This window comes from Falco naumanni, chromosome 6 (genome assembly GCF_017639655.2).
Source record: "Falco naumanni isolate bFalNau1 chromosome 6, bFalNau1.pat, whole genome shotgun sequence".
Classification (NCBI taxonomy): domain Eukaryota; kingdom Metazoa; phylum Chordata; class Aves; order Falconiformes; family Falconidae; genus Falco; species Falco naumanni.
In genome coordinates this window covers 46,380,643-46,397,198 of record NC_054059.1, presented here as the reverse complement: position 1 = coordinate 46,397,198, position 16,556 = coordinate 46,380,643, and the positions used below count along the sequence as shown (strand labels likewise).

General features: G+C 35.6%; 1 protein-coding gene across 14 annotated transcripts in view; it reads left to right on the top strand.

Annotated features, from left to right (window-relative positions):
- SYNE1 (spectrin repeat containing nuclear envelope protein 1) overlaps positions 1–16,556 on the top strand; it is a 330,006-nt gene that overhangs the window by 88,748 nt on the left and 224,702 nt on the right. For all 14 annotated transcript variants that reach the window (XM_040598155.1, XM_040598156.1, XM_040598152.1 and 11 more), the window contains 9 exons: positions 2,367–2,479; positions 3,020–3,188; positions 6,210–6,306; positions 7,834–8,036; positions 11,777–11,941; positions 13,392–13,544; positions 13,993–14,136; positions 14,468–14,641; positions 16,313–16,471. In XM_040598155.1, the coding sequence (XP_040454089.1) occupies positions 2,367–2,479; positions 3,020–3,188; positions 6,210–6,306; positions 7,834–8,036; positions 11,777–11,941; positions 13,392–13,544; positions 13,993–14,136; positions 14,468–14,641; positions 16,313–16,471 (1,377 nt within the window). The remainder of the gene's footprint in view (positions 1–2,366; positions 2,480–3,019; positions 3,189–6,209; positions 6,307–7,833; positions 8,037–11,776; positions 11,942–13,391; positions 13,545–13,992; positions 14,137–14,467; positions 14,642–16,312; positions 16,472–16,556) is intronic.

Below are 16,556 nucleotides of genomic sequence, written 5' to 3'. Positions count from 1 at the left end.
ACAGTTAATATTGCTTTTTTTCTCTATTACTACTATTTTAAAACTTGATTGCAGGGTTTTTTTATGTTTTGTGTTTTGGATATGGGTGGAGTATTTTATTAAAAAGCAATGCCATGTAATGAAAAGCTGAAAAGTTTCATGGTCATTGGAACAGGTGTGAAAGATAATGGTCTTTTAGCTGGAAGATCAGTTGGGTCTTCTGATTACTCTTCATTACAACAGTGGCAGCGCTTCTAACTTAAGCAATGGCTAAAACAATTTAACAAAATATTAAAACCTATGAGAGAGATATTGTTTTCTTTCAAGGTCTGATCTCTTGTAATGCTAAATTTCATCAGCTTTCTTGTTAACATCAAATGTTTCAGGATTCATAAGATTTGACATTTGTTTAAAACAAATCAAGTCAAGCACTTTTTATTCTTATGAATGCTTTAGACCTCATTTTAATAGATTCATAAGAAACACAAAAGAGTATGTCCTAAACTGTATTTACTTTGCATCAGAAATGCTGTAGTGAGTGATTTCTATGCCAACAAATAAACTTTGATTTAGGTTAATCTGTGCCAGGGGAATTTTCCCATGGGAGTGGGATGGGGAAAGCTTCAAGAGAAGCATGTGTAATTATGTCTGTTCCTGGAGTTTGTTTTGTCGCTCAGATTTGCATTGATGAATCCTAATGTGCTATTGGATAGTACCAGACATGCATTAGTTTATTTTTTTCAGTCCTTGTTTCCTAGGAGGTTGTTGGGGTTGGTTTGTTCAGATACTCTGCCGCTTTCTCTGTATGTTTTTGTTACTCTGTATGTTTCTCTGTATGACAATGGGTTATTTTAGTAAACTGTATAGCTTACGGCCATTTTTAAAATGTACCAGCTTATTTGGACAAACCTTCATGGAATCAGGCAAGCACTTAAGTTTATTTTATTTAATATTGTCACCAAGATCCAGAAATTACAGACAATATCTGTGCTTGTTGAGGATCATTTTGCAGAGCAGGATTTCACTTCATGAGAACACTATAAATGTTTTCATGGGCTTCCAGCTGACACATGAAACTACTGGGTTTTATTTTGGCTCACCAATACATGTTAGGAGCACCCCTTTTTGTGTGACACAGTCTCAAATACAGTTGTTGCAAGTCTTTCCTTTATGTTAGTCATAGGATACCCTTACTGGAGTTTTTACCATGGTAAAATCAATGCATCACCTGCATCTGAGAAAGCCTAGTTCATTTCTTGTCACAACAAGGTGTTGACTGAAGTGGAAAACAATGAAGATACCAGTGGGTTAATGGGGATGGTGGGACCATTTGGTGAGATGAGCTACTGAATTAACCATTAATTTCTGCTGTGCAAACACTGTACATTGACGGGGGAGAAACCCTTCCTCAGCACATAGGAATAAATAGACAACTGTGATCAATACACAAGCCTGCATTTTGTTCCCTCAGGTGAGAATGAGGGACGTTTGTATGATTTCCTTTGCTAATAGGCTTCTGAGCACTTTGTGCCAGCAGCTGTCTGTATGCAGTAAAATCCCCGCTGTTCTGTGTCCTCTCAGCCACTGGGGACTTAACGTGTTATTGTTACCGTATCTCTTCAAAGACTACTGCCAGTCATTCATTTTAATATGTAATCTCCAGGAAGCCCTTTGAAGCGGTGTTGCTTAGTTACAGTTGGAATGTGCTCTGCTGTAAGGTTTTTGCTGGTACGGTTCTTATCACAGGAATACAGGTCAGGTACCACATTCTGCATTAATTCGTGTAATATAGAGCGAGCGATTCTGAAATCTTTTGATTCTGAGAGAGTGAAAAGTTCACTAAATATTGAATATGTACTTACATAAGGAGCTGTGGATCTTCTGCCTATATATAGTGGAGTAGATTAGTTGCTGAAAATTTGAATCTATACTTAATAAAGGTTAGTATCTGTTACAAAGATGTAAAGAGTAAATTCAGCAAGATTGTGTTGTTGTGATGTTAGAGTATTTGCAGACTGCATTTCAGGGATTATTTAATACAGTTAAGAGTTCTTGTTTTATTAAACCTTTGCAGTGTAGCCTCTGTTTTAAAATTTTCCATAATTGTTAGACACAGCTTTAGCAAAGCATCTTTTAAGGGGGGTCCCTATGTAAATGTTCAAGTTGATGTAAATGCTTTTGTGGTATGCATAGCCTTGCATGCAAATGTGAGAGCATGATCAAATAGTTAACTACATTGAGTCATCAGTGCAGGCTTAAAATTGTGCTTATTAGTTAGATAGCCTACTGTGAGCCTTCTCTGACTCTCTCCTTCTCTCTCTCTCTCTCATTCTCTCTCATTCTCCCTCTCTGCACCCCACACCCCACCCCCCGCCAAATCAAATCAGGATTTGCTGAAAAACATAGATGGTCACAAAAAGGCATTTCATGAGATCCACGGGGCCAGGTCTGTTAACGGAGTACCTGTTCCACCTGACCAATTAGAGGATATGGCAGAGAGGTAAGGTTTTCAATCTGAAATAAAAACCCTCTGTGAATGAAATGGAACCTGTCTCCTTTTTAATTTATTCATGTAGAAATCACTGTCTAATTATGTTTCTCAGTGGCAAGCATGAAAAAATTGAAAGGAAAAACCTCCTAGAATATACTTTAAAATATACCGAAAAGCCTGATGCTTTAAAGATTGATGAGAATCAACATAAGCTGTGGGTTTGGGAAGGGGATACTTTCTTACATTGATCCTGTTATTATTTGTCCCTGGAAGAAATGTTATGTAACAACAGCTGGGATACATGTGAAAAGATAAAAGAAAAATGACTTTGCAAAACTTAGCAACAGATGTAAACTGATGATTTCTATGAATAAATAGAAATGTAATTGATTTGCTATTCAAGATCTGTCATCAGAGTGATCATCATGCATAATTAAATGTAGACTCTGAATTAGGTGAAAGATTAGAAAAATATCTGAACTGTAACTAAAGCTTTCATTCTCTCTTGCAAAAATGAATATTGCTATTACAGTGTGATTCATTTTATAGGTTTAATTTTGTTGTTTCTTCGTCTGAGCTCCATCTGTTGAAGATGGAGTTTCTGGAACTGAAGTACCGTCTACTGTCACTTTTAGTCCTTGCAGAATCAAAGTTAAAATCATGGATTATAAAATATGGAAGGCGAGAGTCGGTGGAACTACTTCTTCAAAATTATATTGTAAGTTGGGGTCGTTGTCATTTTTTTATAATTACTTTTGAAATATTCATATTTCAGATTACTAGAAAGGAATAAAAGAACAGAAACAGAAATGAGACTTGCCAGTCATCAATTTCATAACTACATCCTTATGGAATATCTTTTCAGAGGTGAATCTGTCTTCCCCATGGAGAAACTTTAGTCAAAAGGCTAAAAATGACAGTGATTCTCTTTGCACCATCTCTTAAAAAACAGAAATAATGTCCCAGCTGTTAACTGTCCAACCATCAACTTACCAAGCATAACTGGAGGTTCCAGATCCTATATTTTTACTTACCTTACACAGCAATTTCAAAGAACTCAATTTCATTTTCTTTTACCACTGCATAGATGGCCTTTATAGTGACTATACACAGTTAAGTACAGAGAGACGTTTTTGGCATGCAGTCCCTCACAGTAGTGTTTTATTAAAGTCTTCCAAATGAAGAAAAGAAAGAAGTTATGCTGGCTCTGTGTACTTGTTCAGTACACTATACTGGTAGGGGAGTCATTATTTTAAAGAACATTTTCTTCTCCTGCTTAACATTAGTATATTAAACCCATTACTTCTGTTCTGGAAGGAGATTGCTCTAGATCTGCATCATCCATATATCATGTTAAGAAACATAGGCTATTGACTTACAAATGCTGATTGATATGTTCTCTTTTGGTCTTATGCTGCTGCTGTATATTGTTAAATCCATGCTTACAGTTCCACGGGCCTGGTGGAATTGCACCATTGCTGCACTTCTACATTAGGGTGTGAGGCTTTTTTTTTCAAAACCAAGGCTGGGCTAAATACTCTTTTCCATATCCATACAGGGAAGATTGCATAGCAACATTTAGTTTGGGATGAATTCATAAGGGAAGATTGCATAGCAACATTTAGTTTGGGATGAATTCATACAGTTACAGAACTCTTCAGAGCCAGGACACTGTGTAGAGAAAGTTATTGATGCCCCCACAGTCTTAAAGGTTTTATGGCTTTGGAAGAAAACTTCAAAATCAATAAAATTTCTCTACAAAATGAGAACTGAAGAGCTGTTCACACTTTTCCCGTGCTATGTTTAAACTTAGAAGTTAGGAACATATAAAAATTCAGGAATTAAACCTTATAGTAAACCTTATAGTCAGTGACTATATTAGTAGGAGATAAAAATGTAAGTCTGTTTGTCTGCCAAAGCAGACAGCAATTTCAGCATTCTAGCAACATGCATAGTTAGGATCTGCAGAGAATGTATGGCTGAAAAATATTTAGGTACTGTAGCCTAAAAATAAGTGATGGTTATTACTTTATCCCATTTTCTTTTTACCTGCCTGTCGCATCCTGGAAGTAAAGGTCAGCACAGATTGTACATAATCAGCCTGAAAAATATAGTGTACCAGTCTCTCAGCTGTAATGGAGATACTGGGTACAGATATCCATGGATATTAACCCACAGAACTGTGTTTTGGCATTGCTTTATTAGCACTTTTTTAGCACCATATGTTATATGGTTTTGGGAAAAGCTACATATTTTCATTAAAGGATCTTGTCAGATGGGAGACAGTATTAATCAGAAAAATGTCTCTATTTAATTTTTCAAAATATTTCCAATTGCTCTTGAGATCAGCATTATCTAAGTCATTTGATACAGCCTTTTAATTTCTTGTATGAAGTCTTGCAGTTTTTGGTTCACAGTAGAATGTCTGTGTGTATAGGTTTGGCAAAAGTGAAAGTCTGGAGTTTGTCCCATAATTCATGGTAGAGCATGTAGTTCTTTATACATGCCAGATATTATTTTGAACCATAGAGCACAGAAAAATTCTGGTTGTCCTTGACTTCTAGTTTCCTTGGTTATAAACACATTTCTAAGTTATGTACTAGACAACTGGTGATTTGACATAGCAACTGTAAAATGTTTTAAAATGGAAGATTTGTACATGTATACTGTCTGGCAGACTAATTTTTAAAACCATTTTTCATGTTGTATAATGTGATTTGATGAATACACAAAGTACACTGAACTTTGACTTCACCTGAAACCTGATTTTACCAAAATCACACTTGTACACATAGATTTTTTTCTCTTCTGACAGTCCAAAGCTTGCATAGACATATGTGAAATATACTCGCTTTAATTTTGTAGATCTGTAACTGAGGAGGCATGGGAAGTAGCATAAGTTACAAAACCATTCCAAAACTCTAGATAATTACAATAGGTAAGGCAATATAAAAGCCCTGTAAAAGAGCATTTTTTTCTCCTTTTTTTTTAACAGTGGTAGTTCAAGATACAGTATGCTTGCATAATTTAGAGATATAATTATATATCACACTTAAAGGAAGTAACATTTCTGAAAGACATGTAAAAAAAAGTGTCATTTGCCATAAGGCATAAATGATAAAGAGCCATAACTTTGTGACCAAAATATTTCCAGATAAATTATTAGTCATGCTATAACACATTAAAAAATAAAGGAAACCTGATGGATAAGTCAAATGCCTTTTATCTCTTAAAAAGAAATCTGCCTTTCTGAAAGGTTTAGTAGAGGAACAGTTTTTAAATTTTAGCTGTATTTGTCATCCATATAGGATCATTTTCTTTTATATTAAAATGATTCCATTTAGATTTCAGTGTAAAACAGTTTACATTAAATAACTTTGAAGTTTAATTGCTCACTTTCTGCATATTCAGTGCATCATATGCCAGTGAGTTTCACCAAGCCAGCAACTAGCAGACTAAGAACATACTAATCATTCATATGCAAAGTTAATAAACTGTATTTGTAAAGGGGGACTGTGCTGTACCATTAATCTGAAAAGGTGAAATCTAGGTATTATTTTATAATAATGATGATAATGTTTATGATAATTTAAATGTTATTTTATAATGATTAAAAAAATGAATGGAAGACTAATGAAGCAGAAATTTGTCATCACAGTCCTGATGTAATTTAATGGAAACTATCCATATTCTTAATACCTACCTTTGTTTTGTGTTGTAACTTTTTCTTTCTTTTCAGTCTGTTATTGAAAATAGTAAGTTCTTTGAGCAGTATGAAGTTACTTACCAGATCTTGAAAAGAGCAGCTGAAATGTATGCCAAAGCAAATGGCTCAGGTAAACGCGTATGTTTCTTTCTTCTTGGGACACCATTTAATCTCTTTCGATATAAATATCCTCTGAAAAGATCCAATATTTGTTTCTTCCATGCAGCAGAGCTGTAAAGCAGCTGCATTTCACCAGGGAGGCTACAGCCTCTGGTAGCAATTTCACATATTTTCTAGCATGAAGCCATCTGGTACAGAGCTGCCTGCCCTCCTGATGTTAAAATTTCTTAATCCCAGAAGAGGGTAGTCACGTTCAGACTTCCTAATGGTCAAAGTCCGTGGTCCATGCTAACTTCCAGATTGTGTTGTTGATTTGGGCCAAAAGTGTGCCAGAGACCAAGTTAGGAGTAGGGAAGATTATCTTCTGGTGCCTGGAAAAGCTCCCTGGCTTAGCTTCATCTACTAGAAAAAGACAGAAAGTTGGTCCCATTGTTGTAGTAGCAAAAGTACCCTCTCATTTACTGAAGATTCCTCATTAACTGTGAAAACCTATAAGAGGAGCCCAAATGATAGCTGAAGTATGGACAGGCACGAGAAAACTGTGTAGCCGATTCAACAGCGGCCTTCTGTAATTCCTGAACACTGCTGAGTTCAGTGAGAATGCATGAGGGCAATATTTGACCTAGATAGTTATAGACATGAGATCACTTTTTAATCTCTGCCGGGGAGATAACGCAGTAATGTCTGTGGAGGATTGCTGCAGCTGCTAAAGTGGTTAGCAGGTGTGGAGAGAAAATTGATATCTTTTTTTGTTGTGAAATTTAAGTTGATGATGGTGACTCTCAAATTTTACAAAAGTAAACATGTTCTACAAGGTATTCTTAGAAAGAATGAAATTAATAATTTATTCGATGCTATTAAGAAAGTCCAGTAACAAGTTATTTTCTAAAGGGCAGCTATTCACTTCTATGAATTCAGAAACAGCAGTGCAAATTAGACACCTTATAAAAATTGGGTTTAAGTTATCTATATTCTGCATATTTTATGAAGTCTCAGGATTTCCTTGGGTCCTTTTTCTTCTCTCTGTTTTCTTCTGGTATGAGGACACGCTTGTTTCTTTATTGCCATGAGGAAAATACTAAAAAATAAATGGTAAAAATTAGCAGCAGTTTGGTTTTAAAGTCAGTGGAAGGAAGATCAGAATTCCATTCAGTACTTTTCAATGCAGATATAATATGTGTTTGTACATTATACATCTCTATTATTTTCTGCTTTTTTAGGGAAACTTCCTCTCTTGATTTCTTTTATTATAGATTGGAAATTAACACCACATTGAATATGCAGTATGACCGTTGTGATATAGCACTCATGTTTTTGTACTTTCCTTAGTCTTTAATTCACAACTTTTATTTCTTAGCTGTAATTTTGGACTAAAATTGGGCTGGGAACTGAGCATATGTATATAAAAGCTTACTAAAATAGAAGTTGCAATAAAATCTATTTCCCTGATGGATACTAATAGATAGGCATAACATAAGATTTAGCCTTACAGAAATAATAATGAACCAAAATAATCAATGTCTTTCCTGTATCTCAGTGGAAGAAGTTGAGAATGTGATGAAATTCATGAGTGAGACAACAGCACAGTGGAGGAACCTCTCTGTAGAGGTGAGAAGTGTAAGAAGCATGTTAGAAGAAGTAATTGCTAATTGGGACAGATACAGCAGCACTGTGGCAGGTCTACAAGCTTGGCTGGAAGATGCTGAAAAAATGCTGAATCAGCCTGAACATTCTAAAAAGGTATGCACTAACAGCTTATATATACGGCTATTTTGTAAATTATGAAATGTGCGATGTGTTTTTGCATTTTCTTAGGTTGTTTTACAAAATGTCATACAAAAGGGAGAGATTTTTTTCAGTTTCTGGCATACTGTCTACACCCATTATAGGTGTTTCAATGTTTGCACGTATAGCATGTACAGATATATACACACCATGAAGGAAGGCACCACCTATGATAACATGGTTTCAGGCATCTTTGACATGAATATAGGGCAGCAGCATTGCTCAAAGATAGGAATGGTACGTGAGTCACTCAAAGGCAAATACACCTCAGCACCAAAGCGCAGCTGTGCTGCGTATGACAGAAAGAAAATTATTTTTTCACTGATTTTTCTACCATATAGATGACAGATTTTAATATTAGTTGCCTTCACAAGACAACATTATTAATATGCGTTGTTATGTTTGATGGTTAAGTATTTAAAAGATTTCTAAAACACCAGGGAAATGGATTAGACAGTTCCTCTTGGGGACCTACAGTCATAAAGATAATTTTGTTGTCTTTTTTTTTTTTTCCCCCCCTTCTCTTTTAATATTAGAGTAATGAAAGCACTAAGATTTATGTTTGTGAAACTTCAATAAAGACCCAGACTAGCTTGATTAATACTTCATTTAATAGGTGCTACATTATCACCCAATCCCAACATAGCAACTGTCCAGCTCTTAACACCAAGGTATGGTTTTCATAGGTTGTAACATGTCAAACTGATATGACATCAGGAATGAGCATTTCATTTTATATGAAAAAACAGTGTGATTATTAGTAAAAGTTTGTTAATTTAAATTGAAGTAAAAGTCAAATACACTTTTAAAATAAAAACAAATTGTGAAAAGGATTCAATAGTCTGGCATACTATAAATACCAACAGTTATTACTGAGCAGGAAGGATGACCTCAGCTGATGAGGTTGATCTTAGCTCCTTGTGTATGTTTTATGTAAGTAACTTGGCAGTGTTTAAAATGAAATATTCATATATCCATATATATGAATAAAACAAAAATAATTACTGCACTGATCAGTTTTATAACTTACCTTTAAAGATTTTTAAAGCAGAAATCTAAACATATCAATACAGTATATACTTGCTTCTGAATTCTAACCTAAATCCAGCAAGTACTTACCATTCTAATATATGAAGAGTTTCAAAAAGCCTTGTGGAAAACCTTAGACATGAAAGCATTATTCTTCCCAAATGCTAATTTCTTGTTAAAATTACATTACCTGAAAACTTAAAGATTACTGATATGTAACATAATTCACTTGTTGACTGGGATACATATTTTAAAAGTTACTTCTACTATTAATGTTGAATTTAGCACTCCACAGCAATAATGTTCACTTAGTTAAAAAGACAGTTCTGATTTATCAGTTTTATATTTGGTTATTAAACCCAAGAGCAATACTTTCATTGGTTTGTACAGTTAATATTAATGCAGCTGTCCGCACAGGCATCTGGGGTACCAGGTGAAAGTTGATAACTATTGCTTGGAATATGGCATAAAACTTTTTAAAACATTTTCAAAGATTTGTTTTGTAAAACCACAAATATATCAGTAATACGATGGAAAGATTTCATTGATGCCCATTTGCAAACGTTACCTGCACTACTAAACCGCACCATACTGTATCCTAGGCAAGGACCATAGGAGCCCCTTACCATGCTGTCATGCTTTCTTCTTTCCATTATCTCTATATGATTTCAAGACTAGCAAGTACCACTGTTCTTTTTGCAAAAGGAAGTGTCTTGTTGGCTTTCTCATTGGCTTCTGTTTTCAGAAACCTTATTGTGAACCTGTAGCACAGAAGAACTTGCAAAAATGATCAGTATGTGCTTGGGTTTTTTCTACTGCAAAGTTCTAGAAATTTAACAGTAAATGTATTAATGAACAAACTACTCCTTCTACAACTCATTTATTTACTTGCAGTGCCTCTTCAGCACTTGCCATCATAACCCTGTTATAACTGCACTCTCCTACACCTTTCTCCAACAGCTGTATCCAAATGGTATCAGGACTTCCAGATCTCATGTGGGGACTTCCTTAGAAAGAGCTGCATTGTATTAATTGAGGTGTGCTTCACAGTACATTCCAAACATGTCCAAATTTTACACATGCTTTAGGTTGACTTCTGAAATGGAGACAGGCTCTGAGGATGGTAATGCTTTGTGGAAATAGGTGTGTGAGAGCAATGATGCAAATAGTTTACTCCATGTGCTTTTTCCTTTTTGACCTCTAGCAAGCCTGACCATTGGAGAACTGACCAGTGACAGATTCAGTACCTTTTGATTCCTTTTGGATGTGCTCACAGAAGGTAGCCTTTGCACAAAGCATGGGTTGTGCTCCACTGCAAGTAGAAGAAGATTCAAACTGCACATACAATTTACTGAGATGATTAAGTATTCACTGATATATCAGTTCAGAGCACCTGTACTCTACCGATCTCAGCTTTAGGAATTTAAAGCACTGTATGTTGTTCAATTCTCTTTTGAACAAATTTGAGCAGTATACATCCATTTGACTTTTTTTTTCTTTTTTTGTTGTATCAGAACTGTTTTTACATGTGGCTGAGTTCTGACAAGTATGAAGTTTGAGAACTGTAGCTCTGAAACTTGGCGTGACTGACAGTTCAGTTGGACAGGACTTTTCCACAGCTGCCACTGAGCAAATGATTGCACGGGACTGTCACTGTCAGATGACCAGTCTTGGAATTATAGAGTAGATTGATAGTCATAAATAAAATGGGTCAGTGCCCCTTCCTTAGCCCTGAGGACCAAGTGGCATGGTTCAGCTTGCATCCTTGTGGCTACTCTTTCTTCCCTGAAAGAACATGGCCTCATAATGCAGTCTATGGGGAACAGTCCTTGCTATGTGCCGTCCATTGAATTGTGCATCGTTTGGAAGAAAGGTAGCAGGGACAAGCCAAAACCATGTCAGAGGATGTGGGCAATCATGGGACAGTGATTGAGTTTACTGTTTTTCTTTACTGGTATAGCTCATATAGCAGGCTCTGTGACTGGTAGTCAAAAGCCTGGAGATACCTGCCTTAGGAACAGTTGCCTGTCCTCTTGAAGAGTGAAAAGGGAGGGAGGGAGCTGGTCTTTGTCCCTTCAACCAACCTATGCATGGGTACCTAGTTACAAGATGCACCGAAGCATTTGGCGCTATGGCTGAGCTAGGTTGTCTCACTGGAACAGTGGAAAAAAAATCTGAAAACCGTCCCTTTCGCCTCCCCACTCACCTACTCTAAGACAGGAGGAAGCAATGATAAAGAATTATTCTCGGGCCTTCTGGGATGCCAGACCTTGGAAGGCTGCATATGGTTCACAGTAAGGGAAGAGTCTCTTTACAGTGTGTAAATGGCCCAGGTTACTATCAGCCCATACTGTTGCAAGACAGAAATTAGATGATCACTAACAGTATTTTGCATTATGGAGCTTTCTCTTAAGGAGGAGTTCCATTAGTTTAACTGAAGCTACTCACTGAAGTAAAATGATCTGTAAGTAAACCAGTGGTAATTTTTAGGTTATGTTCACAGACATTAAAATTCTGTTACGGCATATCTGATATGAAGAGCTTCAGAGGATAATTGTTCAAAAAGTTTTATCAAGCCATAAACCGGTGATTAAATTTTAGTTTCATAATTAAGATAAAGACTAACTGAAAAAGTTTTGGAATGGTGTTTTCATTTTATTCCACAGGATTTCTTCCGGCACTTACCTCATTGGATACAGCAGCACACAGCCATGAATGATGCTGGTAATTTTCTGATTGAAACATGTGATGAGACCATTTCCAGAGACCTTAAACAGCAGCTTCTGTTACTAAATGGAAGATGGAGAGAATTGTTTATGCAAGTTAAGCAGGTATGTGTTTTTGCTGTTGTTACTTTTAAATACTTCTTTATTTTTCACATTATTTCCATGCAAGCAAGACAGATGTACCCCATTAGCAGGACTATATGACAACTTACTAAGGTGGCTAACTGTTTGTCATTATTTAAGTTAGAAATGAATCCCTGTCAGGAGTTTATTTTATTGGGGCTTTTCTTTTGCTTATCATTTTGGTTATACAGCTTTTTGGTTTTATTTTTGTACATTTTTAGGTAGTATAAGCTGTAGTTTTCCTTTATGGTCTCCTGTCTTGATACAGTGAATATTATTTATTCATATCTTCTACTATTCTTTGAAGAAAATTATTAGCTATTGTTATAGTAAAAGCTCTGTAAAGATAAAAAGTGAGAATGATGAAAGTGAGTATTTTTACTGCTCTTTAATGAAAGTTGCATTCAATTATTGTACTGCAACCATAAGCAAGTACAATGCAAGCTAATTAATCAAATGTTTTCCCCAAGTCGGTCAGATATTGCTTCTATCTGGTGTACAGGGAGGCACTGATAGTAAATGAAAAACTACCCTTTGTCTCACAGAAGAGATTCAACTGATTGGAAAACAATTGTTGTTGCTCTATTTGCTCTTTAAAAAGCAGAGAAGATGTAAGCTAAATTACATAGAAGTATTTCACACCTCATAAACACATTAGAAAATACCTTTGCTATAGTCAATATACATCTAATGGTATTTTTCCCTTTGAGTGATTTTAAATAGCAGTTGCCTATTTGAAGATGCTGAATCTGTTTTCTTTACTGGCTTGGTTATTCCATTGCAGTGAAGGTAAACTGAAAAGCAAATAATGATTGCCCATTTTTCACTGTGACTTTTCCAAGCTGTTGGCTAGAATGTTCTCAGACTTTATTTGCTGATTATATTTAGGGTGATTCACTGTCAGTAATGCCCAGGATGTAAATGCCTTTGTAGAAGTTTTGTCTCACTGGCTTTTCACCATTTCTGTCATACAGCTTTTTCCACTTTCTAAGACCTGTGTTTCCCCTTCCTCCAGCCAGCAGTTCTTTTATTGACATTTCCCTTATCCTTCAGCTTCTGTAGGCTTTTCGTGTTCTACTCTCTTTGCTGAATTTTAAAAATTGATTCTGTAGGTAGTGAGAAATGAAATGAGTTGTTGGTTCTAGGTTAGAAACAAATGAGACTCTGGTGTTCTCCAAATGATCCCAACATTAAAAAAGGCTGACCTCTTCTATGAATGTTCCTTTTAGGATCAGCACTGTTGAAACTTACACAGACTATTAGTGTCTAATTTAGATTAGTTTCCATTATTTTGTATTTTGTTGAATACGTTTTTTTTTCAGCCAACAGTTGCACTGAAAGCATGCTAATTCTCTTAAGTCATTACTTAATTGCCAGATACTTCATTTGGGGTGATTATCTTTTTGTTTCTTTTTACTTTACATTTTCTTAGTATGCTCGAGCAGATGAACTGGACAAAATGAAGAAGGAATACTTGGATGGTGTTGCCCATTTAACAGCTTTTATTGATGGAAGCAATAGGAAATTTTCAGTCCCTGTAGAAGTGTCCTTCCTTGATGTCAAAATGTTTGTGCAAGATTTAGAAGTGAGTGTCTTTCTTCCATTCCTTTCTTTATCCTTCATAAGAGAGAAACTTGTAAGTATTTAATTCTGATAGTATAAAATTAATTTAATATGCATTTCCATTATTACTTTTTTTTTTTTTTTTTTTTTACCAGTGGTGCTTTTTTGTATAATCTCTGCTATAGCTAATATAACTAATCGTATTCTATGAGTGACACTCCTAGAACACATTTCCAAAATGCTGTCCCACTGGATATTTCTGTGTAGTTTTAAATCACATTCAGTTGAACTGACTGATACCCTTTGGCACAGTTTCTGTGCATATGAAAGATGATCCAGTATTCACTAAAATCAGGAATGAAAACAATTGATAATTGGAATAGATATCTTTTCTCTCTTGAGAAGGACGTGTATCTCTCATGAATGCATAAATGCTGTTGTTGAAATAATTTTTGAAACATTTGTTTCAGAATATTAAGCAGAAATTGCCTGCAATGGAAGCTCAGTACAAAATGGTTACAAGAACGGTGCAACTTGTTACAAAAGAAATTTCCCAAGAGGAAGCAAATGAAATGCTTGGAACTTTGACAAGGATCAAAGAGCAGCTGAGCAAGGTTGCAGAATACTTTTTCTACTACATGTGTTGTAGACTGTTGAACTCATAAATAGTAAGCTGCCCCACATTAATGCTCAGATATATGCATTTGAGCCAACATATAGTAACAATAGACTGATTCAGGGTGAAGAACATGTTATTCTTTTAGACTTTAAGACAACCATTCTTAAATTTAATATTCTTTTCTGTAGGAAGTAATACATGATAGGATTGACCTATCTTAAAAGAGGCAGGCAACAACTATGTAAACCCATGTGCAGAGGAAGTTACTGTTTATTGAATTTTACAAGGTTTTTTAAATAATTATTTTTCTTTCAAATGGCCAAAAGGTTAAGGAGTATACCTGTGCCCTGCTGTATGAAAGCCAGCATCTGCTGTCTCCACTGGAAGAACTGGAGAAACAAATCACACATTTTTATGAATCTCTTGAAAAGGTCAATGAAATAATTTCTATTGTGGATCCTGAAGCACAACCTACAACTGTTCTTAAACAAAAAGCCCAAGTAAGTTTCAAAAACATCTTAGAAAGATCTGCTGCCTCTCTGAGTATTTACAATTAGCTTTCTAGGGATTTGGATTGCAACTTGGTAAACTGAAAAAATGTTTCTTCATATTTAGGCAGTGCAGCACATCCTGAAGACAGCTAGGCATAAACATGCAAAGATTGAAACTTGTGTTTCCTCCTAGTTCCCATGGTTTCAATCCAAGAAGTAAATATAAAACTTCCCCCCCCCCCCCCCCCCCCCCCCCCCCAATCTAGTGGAACTTGGACTGAAATATCAGAAAGACATTGATTTTTTTGTTAAGCAGATGAAATAACATGATTGGGAAATTCCTTAGATTTTCTTGGACAATTATGGAAGTTTCTTAGAAGTCCAGAAGTGGTTTCTTTGAAGTGCATTGTAGTAGAACATTAACTTTCTACCTGACCAATAAGTGTTTCATTCTGGAAAAATTCAGAGCTAGTCGGGACTCACTAAAGGAGAATATGAGGATCTAACATAGGAATTGGTGTTCATCCTTGTGTGTGTGTGGTATATAGCCTAGAAATAGTCCCTCAGAGCTGATGTACGCATTTCATTAGAGTTGGATTTGTCAAGAAATATAAAGAAATGAATTTTTCATAAGAAGCTGAAGTTTTTCAAAGCCACTTAGAGTCCCTTAAAAACAAACAAACAAACAAACCCAACAAACATGGAACAAAGAGATTTAATTGTGTGTGTGTGTGTATGTAAATTAGTTCAGGCCTATAATGCCTCTGGAGATTGGCCCAGAAATTGAACAAGAAGGGTCTTCTCATCCAGTGACTTCAAGCTTTGATCATATTTTGATAAAAAAAAAGATCTGGTGAGCTTCAATCAAGCCAGTCCATTTATCTTACTGAGAAAATCCTCTTCTCTTTATGAACACCACCTGAGTCAAGTGTCCAACAAAAATACATGTTTCTTCCACAGTTATTTGCTAACGAAGGAGCCAAAATCTCCTCAGTTATATGGAGAGTGCTGGTTTCTGCTGATCAGAGAGTAAACAGACATTTATTCTGATGAATACAGTGTTCCTTCAATAACAGAAGAGTTTCCTCACCATAGGTTTTTTTAAACCTTTTTTCAGCCTGTGCAACTTCACATATCTTTTCTTTTCTTCACTGTTGTTTTGGTTGTTTTTGTTTTGTTTTTTTTTTTAAAGTATAATACTCATTACTTAATGCAATTTGTAACAAAATCTGAATGCCAATAGCTGACATGAAAGGTTAATTTGCTGAAAGGCAAGAAAGGTTGACATCTCAGCCTGCTATTGAGAGTTGTTATTCTTATGGCTATTGCTTTCACTGCTGTCCACTTACAATTATACAACAAACAGAGACATCCCATAAAATTAAATCACAGAATAATGTATTGACCTGTATTCTCTAAAACTACCCAAAAGACTTTGGTACATGTCTGCATCTTTTTTTTTATAGATAGCTAGAGCTCTGTTTGGGTACAAGACTCTGCATACAAGGAGAAGGCTATATGATCTGTCTTATTGTGTGTAACGTATTTTGTAGTCTGTTTGTCATATGCTTTAAATTTGTCCCTTTTGTTCTTATTATCAAAAAATATCTTCCTGTTATTTTGCCAAACTTTTTTCTCCTTTGTTCCTGGCCAGGGTGGATATATGTTTTTTTCTTTCAGGATCTGGTAGCTTATCAAGAAAACTGCAAGAAAGATTTATCACTGATTGAGAGAAATAGTCAGAGTATCCTGCAGCGTGTGGCTTCAAGTGAAGTATTACAGCATTTCCATCAGTCAACATTTCAGAAGAAAGTTACACAAGTTCAGATTACTTTTCAGGTAATTATGCCATACTTGGTGCATATTTTTGAGCTGCCATAGAGAGCTCACCTCTTCGCTGACAAGTTATTAATTAAGGATTTTT